We start from the raw sequence: 20,340 nt of genomic DNA, 5'->3' as shown, positions 1-20,340 counted from the left end.
CGCTGTCGTGACATCTTTTATTAACACTAGTATTTTTTTAACAAGTGAGGAGTTCGTTGATAGTTTCCTTAAGGGTGAAGTAGCCTACTCTTTAGGCTAGCGTTGCCTCCTCCAGCCAACCATCCGGCGCACAGTGTTCAGCCTGTAGCAGGATCGATAGGCGATGATGGTCAGGGCGCACATCAGTGCTTGGGGTTGTCTATGCTTTTTACTGGAATACTGTCGCAGATCAGATAGAAATGATCCTGTTATGAACCCGAGTTTAGTAGATATCGCGTAGTGAACGAGGCAGCCTGCAGTTTGAAGCGCAATGTGGCTGTAACAAGTTAGAAAGTAGCCAAACTCTGTTGCTTGTTAACCTTTTTAAATTATGCGCGTAATGGTGGGGTGGCGTCCGCGCCAATGTCATATCCTGAGCGTATTGCTCGGTGCGTAATTCCAAGAGCAGTATAATGAAAAGGAAGAAAAGGAAGATGATGGGCTAGACCCGAAATGTTTGTCCCCTGTTTGTCGGTTTTATTTACTTTTTTCGGCTTTGTTTAATACAGTTTTTGATTCTGCATTCAGCTCCAGTGTGCGACTCCTTTCTTTCTTTTTATATTATGAGCGTTCCCCGAACTATCTTTCTTTGCACACGCTATAAAATGGCAATAAACCTGTTAATATAAACTACTGGTTAACTATGTATTCTATGCTTTCTAATGTTGATAAAGGCGGGATAAGCGGGATAATGTATTGTCCACACGTGACTACGGAAATATATTTCCTTCGAAGCGGAATAACAGCACTCTGCCTTCAGCATCGGGGGTGTTATTCGCCCCGTAGGGAAATATTTTTTTATAGTCACATGTGGACAATACATTATCCCTTACCTTTAAATTACTGTTGTAAGCCTACATTTTAAAACATTTCGTCGATATTGTAGCGGTGCAACCGACTGTTTTAAGTTATGAGATGGGCGCCAGCCAGGCAACAATAAGACTGCCGTTACCTTTCCAAAAATGAATACAAATCAGTGACCAACACATTAGAAATAACTCAGATCAACACAACGAATATCTTTTCTTATTTTTAGTAGTGCACTTTTGCAAAACCCTTGTTTATAGACTTGTGTGCTTGGTCTCAATTTGGAACAGCTCACATCAATGTCTGGCTTAGCATTCTTGCGAATGCTGATCTTCTCGGCGCACACTTCATGGTTCCCTCTCTCTTGCTCTCTCGGCTTGTTGCTTCCTGACAGTCTCACCCGCCATTTGAAATTAACCCCATTTTATAGTGCACAGGGGGTAACGCTGTTATCTCACTCCGGAGGAGGCAGAGGCAGTCCGTTACGATATAGTATATTTATAAAATAGGCTATAAAATAGGCCTAATGATAAAAAAAGCAGCCTGAACTAAAAAAAAAAAGAATAGAGACGCACGCACTTTCTACATGGTTCGATTTTTGTTTTCATTGCATTGTGGTGGTAGGCACACAAGTTTGATAAAATATAAAAATAATAGGCTAATAAAATAAGCAGACTAAACTAAACGTCTGCCCAGTTAAACGAAAGGTCTGCATGGGTTGAACGTAACGTCCTTAGGTCTTGCACGAAACGCCCCATGCCTTCTACGAATGGTCCAACGTTTTGTTCGAATGGTCCCCTCTCAACAATTCATTAGACGAATCGTCTCGAATTCCATATAATGCAATGATTCAATTCTGGGCTACTCTCTCCCTGATACCCCCTACCAGTCATGTAATCATCATGACTTGTGTTAATGTGTGCTGTACCTATATTCTCAATTTGTGATTATGACTTGTGTCTTGCATGTGGCATGTGGCCTTTTTCCCTCTGCAGGGTGCTCAAATAAGGTTTTGTTTTTTATTTCCATATTTTGTCACACTGATATCCATTCTGGTTCAGACACAGCTGACAATGTGAATCCCACACACAACTCTATTGGTGTTTTTTTGCATTCACTTTCCGTAGCTGCAGTGACTTTCAGTGACTTGCAGGTGTCATAGCTAGAGGACAGTTTGATATAGTAGGCGGCAGGACCGCTGAAGGGCCTGGTGACAAAAACATCTGAAAGGGCCCCAAACCCAATCAATACAATGTAATGAGGATCTAATTCTGGCCCCCCTCTTCCTGGGCCCGGGACAAGTGACAAGTGACAAGTTCCTACAGTAGGAATGCTGTTAATGGTCATAGATAGCGGTTAGGGTATCAGACTTGTAGTCCAAAGGTTGCCGGTTCGATTGTACAGGGTGTGCTGTGGGCTCTCATTCAAAGGGTGAAAGTGAAAGTAGGTCTAAAAGTTAAAGCAACAAGTTAATGTTTCCACAAAATCACGTTATGACTATGTGAAGGGATCAAACCTTAAATGTTACTTCACTTGCAAACTCCAGTGTGTGTGTGGGATTTCACAAAGGGTGATAATCAAGGTAAGTGATTTTTAACAAACCATGCAGCTCAGTAGGCCTAGATAGTGCGGTAGTAATTGTGTCTAAAACCCCAGCTAAATGCCGTTACCCGAAAGCCAAACCAAAGGAAAATCGGTTAATGACATGACATTGCGGGACAGATTACAGTTATTTTTGCCAGTATGGTGGTACACCCCCTGAGTAAAAAAGTTTATATTCTTTGGAGCTCATGGCCAGTGTGCGGACCTTTTTATCACACCTAATGCAGTGCACACATAAGGGAAAATACATCAAGTATAAATATGATGCATTAATATGTTATAAAACTACACATTCTGCTCATCCATTTTCTTTATTCACCATTAGCCTCCAAATACAAAGGCAAAGTGCAGTAACTACGCCAACACTGAAACTGAGAAAAATGTTTTCATACTGGCCAGCCAAACACATTGCAGATACAACTGTAGTGACAATATGAAATAGTGCCTTTGTAGGAAGCAAAATGATATAGTACTGTATAAGACGTTAGAAGAAGAGTTATGAAGACATTTTTTCTGTTTCAACTCATTTTTAAAAATGTACTTACTGCCCTTTGCCCATACAGACCAGGAAGTGTGGCGCTATTGTGAAAAACATAACGAAATTGAACAGTGGCATTTTATGACCAAACAAACCAACTCAACAGCATTGGTCAGCACTTCAAGTTCAAGTTCAAAAGTTTATTGCCATGGCGACATAGTCGATAGGAATTTTTCGTGGCATAATTGACAAGCACACAACAGCAAGGTACATACAGTAAATATAAATATGGATAGACATAACAATAGAAAGAAAGGGTCCCAGCAGTCATTGCACAGCAGTTAAATTACAGATAGCCCAGAGTGTTAAAGTGCATTGTAGATAATAGGGAGTGGGAGTTATAGCATGTTAAGATGTCTGATAGTCAGTGGGTATGTGCTCTTCCTAAATCTGGATGTGGTTGTTGTAAAGCTTCTTTATCTTTTACCTGATGGGAGGAGGTTACGTAATAAGATGATGTGCTGGGTGTGAGGGATCGGCTATGATTTTCCTTGCCTTTCTGATAACCCGTGATGAGAAAATGGAGGAGAGGGAGGGGAGGTTGGCGCCTGTGATTTTAGATGCTCTGCGCACAACCCTTTCCAACCTTGTCTTGTGACGTGTAGTGGTGTTTACCACATCAGACAAGGATGGAGAATGTGAGGAGGCTTTCGATTGTGGCTCTGTAAAAATGAATCATGGCTGTCTGACTGACATTAAATTTCCTAAGCTGCCGCAGGACGTGGAGTCGCTGGTGAGCTTTGCTTATCTTAACTCACACCTGTGACCTTTCTGACAGGCCAGTAGGTAAGCGGTTAGGGCGTCAGACTTGTATCCCAAAGGTTGCTGGTTCGACTCCTGACCCATCAGTAATTAACCAGTGCTCTCCCCCATCCCCCTCCATGACTGAGGTACCCTGAGCACTGTCCTGCCGCACTGCTCCCTTTCGCCATAGGGGGCTGCCCCCTTGCACAGGTGAGGCATAAATCTAGTTTTGTTGTGCAGTGTGCACTTGTGCGCTGTGTCACAATTACAATGGGTGTTGGAGTTTCCCAGTTGGGCTCTCACAATCAGCAGGACAGTTTGGTGAAGTCCATTATTTACATTTCCATGTATGGCATAGGTACTCCACAAGCGATGCTGTCCAGCCAGATAGTACACTGCTGTTTCTCATGACATGTGTGTGTGTATGCGTGCGTGTGTGTGTGTGTGTGTGTGTGTGTGTGTGTGTATTAGATGGCATCAGTGTCCATATCCATGGAGGGTCCGGTGTGTCTGGTGGACAATGGACCTGATGGGAAGATGAGTGTCCAGCAGGGGGCACTGCAGATCCTGCAGCAGATCCAGCAGCCGGTGGTGGTGGTGGCTGTGGTGGGGCTCTACCGCACGGGGAAGTCCTACCTCATGAACCGACTGGCTGGGAAGCAGACAGGTATGTGTCATCATGTATGAACATAATGCTGTATAGCCTACAGTGTGTGTGTGTGTGTATGTGTGTGTGTGTGTGTGTGTGTGTCTGAGTGCGTGTGTGTGTGTGTACACCTAACAACCATTGTGTACCCAGACATCTTTTATTGCCGTTGTGCAATTTGACATTTTAGGGGGGAACGAGACATTCATTTTGTAAAAAAAAAATGTTGAAAAACTATGTCATTCCATGAACACCTAACAACCATTGTGGGGCCTGATGTCCCCATTAAGGTAGTAAAATCCTCTTAATGATATTTTGTGGGGCCCACATTTTGGGCCCCATAAATCTAGCAATGTTTTTCTAGGTAGTTTTGTTGTTACTGGAAAAAAATAAAAAATACTACGGAAGCCCAGAGGTGACATGGAGGGATTGTTTTGGTAAAGGTTTGTTGTGGTGTGGTCATATTTTAGCATTCTTTAGCTATTATTAGGGTTAACATGGGAGGGCCCCACAGGTGTGTGTGGGTTTGTTCTTAGGATTAGCTCCAAGTACCATGTGCTTGAATGGATTACAATGCAGCAGAACCGGATATACGTACCGTATAAAGCCGTTTAATCATAGACAGTTTCCTGAAATTGGACAATCAGTGAAATAGTTAAATAAATGTGCCTTGTTGTGGAATTCCATTAAAATATTTTGGTCAGTTATGGCTGAATTCACTTTCCCACAGTTTCAAATTGAAAGGAAGCATTCTTCATTGTTTTGAAATAAACCCTCCTTGCCATCACAGCTCCATAGTTCTTGAATATGTTCCTCCTGATCTTCTAGGCTTTGCTCTGGGCAGTACCATTGAGTCCAAAACCAAAGGCATATGGATGTGGTGTGTACCTCACCCAAACAAACCAGGTGTGTACACGCAAGCATGCACACACACACACACACACACACACACACACACACACACACACACACACACACACACACACACACACACACACACACACACACACACACACACACACACACACACACACACACACACACACACAGATCTTCCAGGTAAAAAAAGACACCCCTCTCATTTGTGTGTCTGTTGTCCCTTCTCTTACAGGACACACCCTGGTGCTGCTGGACACTGGGGGACTGGGGGACGTGGACAAGGTGACATCACCTCTGTCTCTGTCTCTGTCTCTGTCTCTGTCTCTCTTGCACACAAACACACACTACCTGTTGCATATCCCCACCGCTCACATACCTGAAAGTGAAAGTAACACTCAGAAAGTCCCATTGTCATATTGACACACAAGTAGCTCATTATAGCACACAGTGCACACAATGAAATTTAATTAACGCCTCACCTGTTAAAGCCCATATGAAAAAGATCTATATGAAACTCTGAAAATGGTTCACCGGTAGGCCTACGGTATATGCTATACATTTCCTTTATGTACGTATGAGTAAGGCACATGTATCATTCAATATACAGCAAAGTAATTGTACGTTTTTTATTGGACAATCGGGACAGCCCAAGAGAGACCCCAGTGTGTGATGATGGTACCACAATGCGAGGCATGTGAGGGGGATGGTACTAAGGTTGAAGTTATACTCTTGCACACACTTGGTTGTTTGTCAGCTAATGTTCGCTGATATTGTGTCAATATGTGCTTATGTTTCATATCCAGGGAGACTCCAAACACGACACCCAGATCTTCTCTCTGGCTGTTCTGCTGAGCAGCACTCTGGTCTACAACAGCAGAGGAACCATTGACAACAGAGCAGTGGAGGAGCTGCAGTATCCTTACACACACACACACACACACACACACACACACACACACACACACACACACACACACACACACACACACACACACACGCACACGACACAATTTTCTGCAAATCTGTGTTCCATGGGTGACAGGACATTTGGTGTGGCTGGGCGTACTTCAAAATCTGCAACACCTGACCTAACCACTTTCATTGCATCAGTGCACTTCCGTTTCCAGCTTCAAAACATGCTAAAAATCTCACTATTTCACATTTGCTTTCCGAGTGCTGACTGTTAGATGTTTTATTGCTATTTAATTGTTTATTGTCTCTCGAATTGTTGTTGATTTTGTGTGTCATGCTACCTTTGCATGCATGACTTTTAACCACTGTCACTATTTTCTGCCTTTTCTGCTTGGGACTCACTAATTCGATGCCCTTTCGGTACTTACCGCTTACGTCATACGACCCTAAACCTTACCCTAACCCTAACCTTAACCCTAAGCTTAACCCTAACCTTAACCCTAAACCTAACCCTAACCTTAAATCGTTTGTTTGAAATGTTTGATTACCATGTGAAGTACCGAGAGGGCGTCAAACTAGTGGGTCCCTTTTCTTCTCCCTACTATTTTAAAGGGACACTGTGCAGGAAATGGTCAAAAAAGGTACTGCAACTATGCTGCTCATTGAAACTGTGTCAAGTCAAGTCAAGTCAAGTCAAGTCAAGTAGGTTTTATTGTCAATTTCTTTACATGCACTGGTCATACAAAGAATTTGAAATTACATTTCTTGCTTTCCCATACAGACATAGACTAATCTAGGTAAGGACATAGACAGTATAGACATAGACAGTACTTATACATGGACTTAAGACAGTATGGACATAGACAGTGTTCATACAGACATTTAAAGTGCAAGACTGGACAGCAGAAGACTTGTAGAGGACATACATTAAGAGGTATTGTTGTGCTTTTGTGCTTTTCCTAAAAAAGTCCTTTATAGCGTTCTGACATGGTAATAGTAGCATTTTGAAGAAAAATAAATATTAAAAAGGTCTGTCAAGTACACCAGCAGCAGTGTGTGTGTGTGTGTGTGTGTGTGTGTGTGTGTATGTGTTTAGTGCAGGTAGAAGGTGCGGTGTGCGTCTGTGTGTGTGTTCGTGTGTTCGTGTGTCTGTGTGTGTGTGTGTGTGTGTGTGTGTGTGTGTCAGTGTGTGTATGTTTGGGTTTAGTGCAGAAAGTGCAGTGTGCTTGTGTGTGTGTGTGTGTGTGTGTGTGTGTGTGTGTGTGTGTGTGTGTGTGTGTGTGTGTGTGAGTGTGTGTGTGTGTGTGTGTGTGTGTGTGTGTGTGTGTGTGCGTGCATGTTTTGAGTTACAGTAGTGCAGGTTGAAAGTTCAGTCACAAGTATAGTAGTGCAGGTGGAATGTTCAGTCGCAGATATGGTGGTGGGGGATGGGGGGGGGGGGGTTGTCAGTGCCCTTGCTGGCTAGAGGCTGACAGTGGAGGGAGAGTGGGTTGAGTGTTCAGCATCTTGATCGCTTGGTGCATTGTGCTGCTCGCCAGCCTGTGTCACCTATTGCCAAATTTGACCTTTTCATGATAGTTTACAAAGTAATAAACTAATATTTTCTAGTATGGCCCAAGTAAAGTCATTTTTGCAGCTAAAAATGGCTATTTCTGGAAATTCAAAATGGCGGACCATGGAGAAGATCCCCCTTTTCATGTATGAAAAGTGCAATTTTTCCTGTCATAATGAATACTTAGAATTTGATGGTGGTGGTAAATATTCATGAAAAAGGTAACATTAGTGAATGGGTAGCATGAATTCTGGAAATAAACAACTAAAAATCTCACACAGTGTACCTTTAATTAGGCCTACATTATTTTATCAGTATGAGCACTCAGGTACCTTAAAATGAGCTAAAATATAAAATGCCTTTTTAAAAATAAAGGGACCCATGGCTAACATTGGGCACGGTCGTGATGAAGCAGTGCTGCTTTTTGCTGGGCAGCGGGCATGCACACTTTGCCAGTTTGATGGATTGTGGTTAGAAAATGTTATTCTGACCAGAATGCATCAAAATGGCAAAGTGCGCACGCCCGCTGCCTAGCAAAAGCAGCACTGCTTCATCACAATCATGCCCAAAGTGTTAAGTGTGAGGCTGGGTGGAGTCGTGGACTATTTCACCTTAATGACACTTGCAGATATGTAACAGAATTGGCAGATTTCATCAAGGTGAAGTCCTCTGATGAAGTTGGAGAAGATACAGAGTTTGTGAAAGTCTTCCCCACGTTCATCTGGGCTGTGAGGGATTTCACTCTGCAGAAAAAGATTGACGAGAAAGATATCTCAGATGATGACTACTTAGGCTTCGCTCTTCAGTTGAAACCTGGTAATATTTAAAGGCATAACTTTCATGTAGGTTGTGGGCTGTTTTAGTAAAATTGATGGACATATTGCATTAATTCAAGAAGGCTGGGGTCAATGTTCACAGAGAAATGTGTTTGTAATAGTATGCATTTTGGCTGCCAATAGGTTCTTCTACTTGAAGCTTTCTTAAAGCACATTTTTGTCTGTTAGTTGGCAATGTTACAGAAAAAAACTGCTTAAAGGATTACTACTAGATATTAATGAAAACATGGGTTAGGACTCTTCAATAGGCTCAGACGCAACCAAGCAGAAAAATGCTTGATCAAAACGAGATCTGCTTAGTCTAATAAAGGTGGGGTTGAATGCTTGGCAAACAAGTTGGACAATTTTTTCTAACGTGATTTCCCAAGACATAAAAGAATGTTGCTTCCTACTTGGCGCAGCAAGTGAACTGCTTGCACAAGCATGTGGGCTACACCCGCAATTCACGTCAGATAGATGAATGCCAATCACCGTAGATTACCGACGGCATGGAGGAGGTCCCATGCCAAAGCAGTTGCTCTTTCCTAACTGCTCCGTCGCTTAGCAAAAATGTTGTTCCCGCGATGGTTTCGCGCCATGTGACATGACTGCGGCGCAGAGGTCACTCCCATATGCTGCGTCGCGGACAGAAATTCTAACCGGGATGCTTCACGCGTACACAGTGGGCATGCTCGCTGCCTAGCAAACTTGCTGCTTGGCAGAAAAAACGCCATCACGAACGACCTTAATAGCACAGAGGAATGCAAAGATGAGGGTTAAGCCCTCCCTTTTTAAGAATTCTGTGAACAAGATGACTCGGCCAGTGCTCAATGAGATTGAAGTTGTGATAGATTAGTAGGTCACAATGGGCTCGTTCGTGACGAAGCAGTGCTGCTTTTGCTAGGCAGTGGGCATGCGCACTTTGCCAGTTTGATGCATTCTGGTTAGAATTTTCTAACCACAATGCATCAAACTGGCAAAGTGTGCATGCTCGCTGCTTAGCAAAAGCAGCACTGCTTCGTCACAAACGAGCCTAATGAACTACTGAGGCAAGATTTGTTGCACACACGTTGAAGAGGGTTTAATATAACCTCCACCTTGTGACATGAGTAAAACAAAGCTTGACAATCATGTGTGTGCTAATCCAAATTTATGATGTATGCCTTAAGGTACTGGGAGGAAAGTGACTGATTACAATCTTCCTCGAGAGTGTATCCAAAAGTACTTCCCATCCCGAAAGTGTTTCATCTTCCCATTCCCAACCCATCCAGAGAGGGTGATGCTACTGGATACCTTGAATTGTCCTCAACTAGATGCAAAATTCCTGGAGGTCTCAAAGCGATTTTGCGACTTTGTTTTCGACAATAGTCCAGCGAAGAAGCTGAGTGATGGCTACACTGTCAACGGCAGAGGTGGGTCTCTATGACATAAACATCAAACCAATCTGTGTGCTGGGGCTAAGGTAGGAGGTGCGACTAATTCAACTAGACAACAGGCAAGGACATGATGAGCTTTGGGTGCACTCAACATTTTATGTTTATTAACCAATTTATTTTGCTCCTTCCTTTAGTTTTTGCTGGTCTAGTGAAGACATATGTGGACACCATAGCCAGTGGGGATGTCCCATGCCTGGAGAATGCGGTGGTTGCCATGGCACAGATTGAGAATGAGGCTGCTGTGAAGAAGGGCCTGGCAGAATACAAGGATGGACTGATGAAGCTGAAGAGACGCTTCCCAGTGTTCCTGAAGGAGATCACTTCTGAGCACCAAGGCGTTAACAAGCTCGCCATAGAGACCTTCATGAAGAGCTCTTTCAAAGACGACGACGGGAAATACATGCATTCCCTGGAGGTAAAAAGGACCTATGACATACAGTAGTATTTCATTAGTTTTACTAACATTGAAGACTCAAAGTAGGCACTATGAGGGTTCTCCTCAACCAATGATTGGATAACTTATCAGAAATGAAATAGACATTACAAGTGTATGTGATTCCAGAACAAGAACGTGTGGTTGATTCATGTGTGATGGTCATGGGTTGTGCTGTAGCTTACAAAAGTACTGTATCTTAACGCTGTTTCCATGTGCTGTTTCAGGAGGCCATCAAGAAGTCATTCAGTAGCTTCCTCCATCAGAATGAGCAGGCATCTGTGAAGTCATGCCAGGGTATCATCTCAGACCTGTCCGGCCCAATGAGAGCCAAAATCCAACAGGGGGCTTACACCAAGGCTGGAGGTTACAAGCTCTTTGAAAAGGACCTGGAGGACATTGTGGATAACTACAACATAACAACTGCAGGAGCCGTTAAGGTCAGTTTCATTAAAGAGCAGGAAGAGACACAATCTACATCAGAACATTTACCCTTTGCCCACAACTGTCTATCTTGAAATGTCTTGGTAACTGTTCCGTTGCAGTCAGTGGGCATTTATTATTGCAGAGACCATAATTAGAATGTACTACTCTGTTATAATAAAGGGATCTTCAAGTACTGTTTAGAGCAGTGGTTTCCAAATGTTTTCATTAGGGGACCCCATTTTGACATCCCAAATTTCTAGCGACCCCATAATTTTTTTTGCAACAATTTGATTGGTTAAAATTATTAGGAAAAATCTTTTTTCACCATCAGATGACCACATTTGAATTCCAAGTGACCCCACGCAGGGTCCCAACCCCAAGGTTGAAAAATGCGGTTTTGAAGCTCTTCAGTTTCTTTCCTCAAATCTCAAAAAATGAATTGAGGAACCTTCAAGAAAAATTGTCTCAAAACATGCACCCTTTCTTGAGGACGAGATTGCTATTTTCGAGTTTTGGATATTAAATAGACTGTTGCATTACACTTAGTCGACACTTTTATCCAAAGCAACTTAAGAGTTATTTTAAGTACAGGGTATTGGTTACAGTCCTTGGCGCAGTGTGGGGATAGGTGTGATGTAGGAAGTGAAATTTGAACCTGCAACCCTATGATCTAAAGCCCATCTCCCTAGCCATTAGGCCACAGCTGAATACGTTTATTTATCGTTTATTAGTCGTTCATTTACTGATTCTAGTCAACACTGTGAACAAAATTTTCAACCTAGGTGAAGGCAAATGACATAGACTGTGTGTGTGTGTGTGTGTGTGTGTGTGTGTGTGTGTGTGTGTGTGTGTGTATGTGTGTGTGTTTTCCACAGGCTGAGGAGGTGCTTGAGGAGTTTCTAGAACAGCGGAAGCAGGAGTCTACTGCCATCCTACAAGCTGACAAGCGCCTGAGTAAAAAGGAGAAGGAAATATGTGGTGAGTGTCCTTTGTGTGTGTGTGTGTGTGTGTGTGTGTGTTTGTGTATATTATAACATGTACTGTTATATACTGTATGTGTACGTGTCTTTGACTTAAGCCCTTTGCTCCTCTTGACTGCATTGGCTGCTGACGAAAACCCTTTAGTAGTTTTGTGGCTTTTTGTTCCACCTCTCCCCAGTTTAGCCCACTCTCAGACATTTCTGCCTGATATTTATAAATGTGTGTGTGTGTGCATTTGTAGAGCAGTGGTTCTCAATCTTTTTGAACAAATACCCCCTTGACCTCATCATAAGCCTGCCAACACTAGCCTGGCTCTCACGCAGACCCTTCGTGCATTTCCGTTCAACTTCATGAGCTCGCACAAGGGTCTGGAAATCTTAGACGAGCCCGAACGGAATCAGAAATTTCACAGGTTAGGTTACAGGTTTGAACCCTGAGTGGCGAACTAGTGCAATCTGACCTCGTCTACGCCGCAGTGTAACAGATGCCAACTAGCAGAGTTCTGCAGTAGAACATTACTAAATCCCTCCCTTCCGATGCCTTATACAGGTACAGTAGTGCTGAGCTTCGTTTGAGCCCCGAGTGGCGAACTACCGCAAGGTGGCCTCGGTTACATGTATCAGAGGCGATTTTCTTAAGACTTCAAGGGAAGCTGAGAGTCCCCTTGTCCTGCCCTTAAAAAAAATCCTAACACGTGCTGCCGACGTCAAACGACGTGAAAACGAGAGGTTCATTCATAATCAGCAGCTATCCTACTTTAGGTCTGGTCCGTACATTAGTGTGGGCTACCGCTTTCTGGTCAATGCATTTCCTCATAGACGTAATGAAGTCTCTGGGACTGCATGGAGCATATTTCCCTCGCCGCTAAACTCGACAGGCATTGGATGAAATGCCGAAATTATGTCCCACCCAGACGCGCAGCTTCCCTCGGGGTGAATGAAGCCTCGGCTGGCCTGGACGCTGAGTGGCATCCATGGTGATTGGAGAAATATGAATATGAATATGATTTACAGGAGATTTGACGAATGTAAACCACCACTAGCACTGTTAATACTTCCACGAGCCATCATCATCTTGACAAGGGCTTCAGTTGAATGAGTTTCACATATTGAGATGCTAGGCCTATGTATTTTAAGTGTGTCAACACAAACACTTGGATTTAATCATAACGACCGGATCCCCACATGGACGTTTGTGTCCTTAGGATGACCGAAATGAAGGTAGGCTAACTTTGCTTCAGTAAACTGGTGTGGACCCATCTACAGTCAAAGACCGTAAAAAGTGTTCTGTTGTTTACCTGCAGTGCTACCACCAATCTGAACAAGCTGGTAGACCAATGTAGGCCCTATTACATTCAGAAATTATCAAATATTTGTCAATCTGTGTAATCTGACGTTGTTTTGCTTGTGCATCTTGCTTTCGCTATAGAGCTACTATACTAGCTTCTGTTGTTAGCGAAATTCCTGCCATGGATAGAGTCTAGCAGGAAGAACTTTGCTCTAGCACTAGTGACGGTGGGGACCAGGGGGTCATCCCTATGGTCCCCGGGGGGCAATCGCTATTCCGACATAGCGCTATTCCGACATACTTTTTAGGGGTTAGGGTTAGGGTTAGGGATGTCGGAATAGCGGCATGTAGGAATAGCGGCGGACGGTGGAAAACGTGTTGGTATTCCGACAATAGACATTAACGTCGGAATAGCGACATGTCGGAATAGCGCCACGTAACCGTTCCCCGGGTCCTATGTTCCCTCTACCGGGGAACATAGGACCCTTTTTTCAAAAAAGGGTTCTATGTTCCTGGCTGCTTCCAACTAGACTGCTGCCACATGGCACAGCGCAGGTTGTTGCACTTGTGACAGGTTAGGTTTAGGGATAGTTTTGGTTAGGGCACAAATTTACAACTCAAAAACATTGCATTACTGACAGGTGAGGTTTAGGGGTGGTTTTGGGAAGGGCACAATTTGAAAACTGGGAAACATACAATGCAGGGAACTTGGGACCCTTTTTTAGAAATAGGGTCCTAAGTTCCCTACTGCTTCCAAGTAAACTGCTGCCGCATGGCAAAGCGCAGGTTGTTGTTGTACCTGTGACAGTTTATGTTTAGGGATAGTTTTGGTCAGGGCACAAATTTACAACTCAGACACATTGCGGGGAACATAGAACCTTTTTTAAGAAAAAGGGTCCTTAGTTCCCCAGTCCCATACAAAGACAGGGGAACATAAGACCTGGGGAACATAGGATCCGGGGAACACAGGTACGCTCCAGGGACCAGAAGGATCCTTTTATGTCAAAAAGAAAATAATTTCCAATGTGTGATTAAATGATTAAATCACTGAGACACAAAGGTTTCATGAATTATCTTGTCTTAGCACTCGAGACGGGCTGTGCGTACTATTTAGTCATGATGGATGGGCGACAAATCATCCTTCCAAATTCAGTTGACTGTTCAGTATTCTGCCCTGCCCCGTTCGTTGTGCTTGAAGATGCGGTCGGAATTGCACAAACCACTCACTCACAAAATCACGAAAAAATTCACAAAGGTGACTGACAGGTGGTCGTTTTTATAATAATTGGAAGTCACATCTGCCATGTGAAATACAGCCGTCTCCAAAAGAGTTGTCGCTTATCCATCTGTTTGGAATAACAGCTAATAACCTGACTTTCAATTAATCACTTGGCTTCAGAAGTCACTCATATGAAAGCTACAACCCTCCTGAATGAAAATGTATGCACAAAAATAAATTTCATGCCACTGATTCTTGAGAAAGTGGCTAAAACATGTTGTAATCTTGAAAGAAAAAAACGAAGGGAATTACAAAATAATGTTGTATATCCTCGTAGACAAAGGTCTTGGCTTTTCAGAAATGCACAAGGCCAATCTCCCCATTTGAATTTTTTCAGAAATCAGGTTTTTCTCCGATCATACCTTGTTTTTTGTAAACACCGTCAGACAAAATTAAAAGCAATAAAAAGTGTATTGATTTGGTTGCATATGTATCTGGAGTTTTTAAGTGAATATGTGTGTTTTTTGGTTCACACATACGCCTTTAAATGTTGAAAATTCACTTTCATTCTATTTTAATACTGTTTCATGTGTTCTAATTTAAAAATATGTGCTGGCAGACAATGCTTACTTAATGCATAAATAGACCAAACATTTTTTTGTAATTTCACAAATATTCGTGTAGGCTTAAATTTGCTATTACTTTGATAATTCAACAACTCCAAAGGAAAATTTTGTAAGCACATTCATTTAAAATGTCCAAAACTCCTTCTTACGGTGGTGACTTAAGAACTGACGGTGGTGACAGTAAATGTTGTTTATACATAAACATGGTTCGGGAGGAAACCCGCGAGTGATTGACAGCTGTCATTACTTGCTCCCGCCTTCGCTGACATTTAAACCCCTCCTTTCCCTTCCACCTGTGATGCGCGAAGGCTTCCGGATTGTCCCACCACCTCCCCCTACTCCTCCATTTTCACTAGTTCTAGAGTATCCAGCTACATCCCTCCATACACATGGGGGTGGAAGCGGATGATCATCCCGCATGATCTCCGCTTTAACATTCTAGGACCGAGGCCAGCCAGCATGCCACTCACGCATATTGTACACCAAGCACTCAAGGGTAAACTAGTGAATCTGATGGTGGTGAAAGTGACCTAATTATTACCTACTTTTAGCAAAATAAATAGCCCTCTCAAGTCAATGACATCTAGCATAAACACAAACTGCGTGTGTTTTTTCTTCATTTGTTGCTCTACTCTAGGAAGTAGGCCTAGATTATTGAAAATGTGGCATAAACAGGTTTTAAGTTGTTAAAATCCAAAATATAGATGTATATTATTATAGACGAAGGTCTTGGCTGTGCAGCAATGTACTGGTCAAGGTCCACCTGTTTTATATTTTTCATAAAACAAGCTCTTACTTGGTTTTGTCAACCGCGTCAGACAGAATTAGAAGTAAAAAAAATATGTTTACTGTATTTAAGTGAATTACTTTTACAATTCAACATAATTGTAGATACTTATTGGAAGCATATTCTTAAAACTTGTCAAAAACATGAAAAACACATGTTTTTTGTGAACTCCATCAGATTTCACCACCGTCAGGTTTTGTGACAAAAAAAATCTCCAAATGCACCTCAGTGGAGGCTAGAGTATAAGTTTGGATCACAATTATTACTAACATGTCTGGTAATGTTTCATTAACCAGCACAATTTAGTAAAATATGGAACAAGATGATGAGCGGAACAAAATCTGACGGTGGTGACATCTGACGGTGTGAGACAAAAAACACTCTTTTACATATTATGCATTTTTTGCTCACATTAGCCACTTCGTTTTCGCTCTGTTTCTTAGGGGCTTCATGCCGCTTCTGAAAAAGTATATATAATTAACATTAATGTAACATAATACTATTAAAACCCCCGACGGTGTTGACAGTTTATGGTTGGGACAGTACCAGTGTCCAAACAAATTAACAAATTGAGGAGAAAATAGTAAACTTACAGGAGCTTCAGTGATGGTGAAGTATTCAGTAGAGCTAAAGGTTTGAAAAGGGGTCCTAAGTAATGACAATGACCTTGTGCATACCTGATTTTATTGTCTTTTAAAAAAAATCTGACGGTGGTGACTAATATGCTGGACACACTTTGAGCAATCAGAAAATAGTAGTAAATATTGTTTTACACGCACTATGTGCATATCTGCAGAACCACTTCAATATGGACTTTCACATCATGGTGATATTATTCAATAATATCAGTGATTTTTACATTTTAAGTCAATTGAAATGATGATGTCTGTCCTTGGGACAGCTTACAGGGTGTGGGCAGGTTTATAGCCATGAAAAGTAATAAAATTACACTTAAATATTTCAAACGACTGTACATTTGTGTAACAGACCCCTGGGTCTTTACCTGGATTCATTTTGTTCATGAAAATGTAGTTTATTTTCAACAAAATTGGCAGTTTATTGCTGAGACATATTTTAGCCACTTTCTCAAAAATCAGTGATGCACCAAAGAAAGATTGACCCTTTAATGAACACAGACAGGGCAGATTTTCACAAGACAAAAGTTTTGTCGCCTATCGAACATAATGTGAAAATGAGCAGATAAGTCACTTCAAAACGCTTCAAATACACAGATCGTGTGTCATACTTAATCACTGAATCACTCTCACGTCTTAAAAAAAAATCAACTTCGGCCTTAGGTGTATGTTTAGGGCCATTGTAATCATGGAAAGAAACACAATGAAAAACAATGAAGATCAATGAGATGGTGACATATTTGCTATTCGTAGAGCAATATGTTTAACTTCATGATTTAATCAATTATACAAGCCCTCACACACCTGCAGCATGCATGCAGCTCCTCATAAGAGCTGTATCCCTACCATGTTTCACTTTATGCAGATGGATAGGCGACAACTCTTTTGGAGACGGCTGTAGATATTTCCTTCCCACAAGAGATTAAAGCATGGCTACACGGCCAAGTATTTTCGTATGTCAGCCAGGTCGCCTCATTCTTTAAGGTGTTCATCCCCCACACAAACAGTACTGCGTTCGTGCCAATTGTTTACATTTACTGACAGTTTTGGTCCGCTATTGGTATCGGCTGTGGTATTTAAACGTGGTGCCCTGCAGCTTCTCTTGAGCATGTTGTGCTTGGAAACACACTATATAGTTCTCGCTTGACGCTTAGTGTGGATGATGTGGGAGAGTTGACGGTTCTTTGGACGAAGCGACATCTGTATGATGTGCCATAACCGTGGCGTGCATGTGTTTTGTCTACTCTAGCCTTCTCTACCCGTCCGGCACACCACAAGTGGTTGGCAGCATCCTAATTCTATCATGGCCATGTAACATTGTGTCTGAAATTATCATCCCAGTGGGGTATTCTGTTATTGAGTGCATAATTGTGTGAAGTGTTGCTGTAAGCGGTATCCTATTTACAACGCAAACATGGATTTATTGGATTGGATTTATATTTTATATTATATATTGTATTAAGTGATGGAGTGAGTGAAGGATGCAATTAACGCAGCATGGTAAAACAAAATGACTGAGACCAGCAAGGAGGTTGTCTGAAGAGCTCAAAGTTCACCATTTAGGGCATTTTTAGGGCGTAGGATATGGCATACAGGTTCAGCGTCCCCTATTTCAAAGACCAGAAATCGCCACTGTTGTGTATATGTGTGTGTGTGTGTGCGTGCGTGTGTAGAGCAACGTGAGCAGGGCCTGCTGATGGAGCAGAAGGTGCGAGCTGCTGAAGAGCAACAGCGCCTCCTGGGGGAGAAGATTGAAGCTGAGCGCGCAAGCTCAGAGGAGCGCATTCGACAGCTCAATAGCAAGATGGAGGAGGACATGGCTCGCCAAAAGAAAGAGAACGATGCAGCCATGGAACGCAAACTACAGGAACAGGTGTGTATGCGTGTTTAAAAAAAGTGGTAGTGAGTCTAGTGTGTCTGTGTGTGTGTGTGTGTAAAAAGCAAAGGAAGTATTCAGTTCAGGTAGTGTGTGTGTGTGTGTGTGTGAGAGAGAGAGAGATTTACAGGCTAGGCTGCTGGAACAATCAAGAAATTAGGAGAAAAATTGCCATTTTGTGTGTGTGTGTGTACACTGTACAGGCTAGGCTGCTGGAACAAGGCTTCAAGGACAAAGCAGACAAGATGCAACTGGAGATGAACGAGTTGAACAGGAAGGCAGAGGAAGCGGCCAAATCACGCAGTGAGGAGTTTGCAAACATGATGGCGGCCATGGACCGCAGACACACGGACTCCATGAAGATGATGAATGAGCAGCTAAAGTTGACACGCGAAATGATAGCAAATCAAAACAAAAGAGGACGCAAACGCTGCTGCATCCAATGAAACCCATCTGTAACACAATCATCATCCCATCACACACTAATACATCTAATATAGCCCGATTCACACTGGATTCACACCAATGGACCACAGGTAATTTGGAATAATCATGCAGAATATCCGAGTTCTTGGAGTGTCTTGAGTTCTTAGTCCCGTGTGAATGCATCATGTCCGTAATTTGTGATAATAAAATGAAAGTCTTTTGTGAATACGCAGGTGTGTGTTTCTGATTACAATTGTGAATTGCGATTGCTGGTGAATGCTGGTGAAAATTTGATGACCAGCATTTCGGGGGCAAATGGTAATTGACCTATCCTGTTTACATTGAACGATAGTAAAAAACTCCAAGAACTCTATGAGATGAAACAGGAAGATGTAAAATTACGACAAATCCGGTCATAATGTCTGTAAATTCAGTAAATTACAGACTTTTGTTTATCCTGTCCGAGTGTGTAACACAATAAGACAGAGGTGCCGGAGTAATTGAGAATCACCAGTAAACCTAATACGATATTTATCCTGTGCAAATCTGATGTAATACAGGTGCAGGCCATAAAATGTGACCCGAATTTCTTTCTTTTTTTCCCTGAAGAACATGATTTCAGAAAATATTCAAATTTTGAGAGATACTGTACCTAATTCCTGTTTTTTTTTTGGAGTTGGAAAACCAAAATATGTAAGACTAAACAAACTAATTATTGGAATAGTTTGAAATATGGGCCATGAATCTGAGAGTTTAACATTATTGATGGATTTATTGAAATAAATAAACTTTTTGATGATATTCTAATTTTATGACCAGCACCTGTATACCCACAATTACACCCAATTAGACTCCACTCACCATCCCATCCATTAATGTTAATACACCCACCCTTCAATCCTTTTATATATGAACCATCACAATATTTTTAGACATTTCTTTCTTCCCTCGACTTTAAAGTGTTTATGAAACGAAAACAAACGGTCATTCCCATTAAAGCCTTGTTTTTTCTGATAGCATCGATGAGACTTTGAACCCAATCATCCTGGAGGAACTTGTGAAAATGGCAACTCAAAGTGTGAATTCTGTGAAATTTGGTGTGACTAATGAGCTGGGCTGTGACATCAAAGAGGAGAGTCCCTGGTTTGCTAGTATGGCGATCTGAGAAAACAACACACATTTGATGGACCCACATCTTATAAAGGAACCAAAATTCTGATACAAACATCAGCGTGTCGAAAAACCACACATCCAACCTCATGAGAAAAAAAACAGCAGCACAAATCTATTTCAGAGGCACTGATACATCTGCAGAAAGTGACATGTCTGACAGACGAAGTGACGATTGTTGACCTAGCCTGACAGTTTGTTTTCTTTATGGTTACGGTTGCTAAGGGCGCTTTGCCATGACCCAAAGATGACATGGCGTGTGTATTTGTTGACAAATGGGGGGCATTTTGATTCAATTGCGCGATATAGTGTGATTGAAATGCATGTACATGCAAAAATATTATCAACTAGAGAAAAAACGGAGGTAATAGGCTGTTGGAGCAGCCCCGAAATCCTAAAAAAGAAGAAGAGAGAAAAAAAAGTAGGCCTACGCTATATGCATCTCCGTTTATTCGCTAAGCAGTAGCCCAGTCTGTGAGTTGGCTGTCCTCGACCGAGAGCACC

The 20,340-nt window shown here is 42.2% G+C and overlaps 1 protein-coding gene across 1 annotated transcript; it reads left to right on the top strand.

Moving 5' to 3' along the window:
* Window positions 1-4,201: 4,201 nt before the first annotated feature.
* Window positions 4,202-18,767, top strand: LOC134461479 (guanylate-binding protein 1-like). The gene is made up of 11 exons (XM_063214407.1): window positions 4,202-4,397; window positions 5,205-5,282; window positions 5,488-5,537; window positions 6,059-6,168; window positions 8,348-8,535; window positions 9,704-9,946; window positions 10,105-10,385; window positions 10,631-10,843; window positions 11,705-11,807; window positions 18,038-18,237; window positions 18,444-18,767. The coding sequence occupies exons 1-11, from the start codon at window positions 4,202-4,204 to the stop codon at window positions 18,684-18,686; spliced, it is 1,905 nt and encodes a 634-aa protein (XP_063070477.1). The 3' UTR covers window positions 18,687-18,767.
* The last annotated feature ends 1,573 nt before the right edge of the window (window positions 18,768-20,340 follow it).

Source organism: Engraulis encrasicolus, chromosome 2 (genome assembly GCF_034702125.1).
Source record: "Engraulis encrasicolus isolate BLACKSEA-1 chromosome 2, IST_EnEncr_1.0, whole genome shotgun sequence".
In the NCBI taxonomy this organism is placed as follows: domain Eukaryota; kingdom Metazoa; phylum Chordata; class Actinopteri; order Clupeiformes; family Engraulidae; genus Engraulis; species Engraulis encrasicolus.
This window is presented reverse-complemented; position numbering and strand designations above follow the sequence as displayed.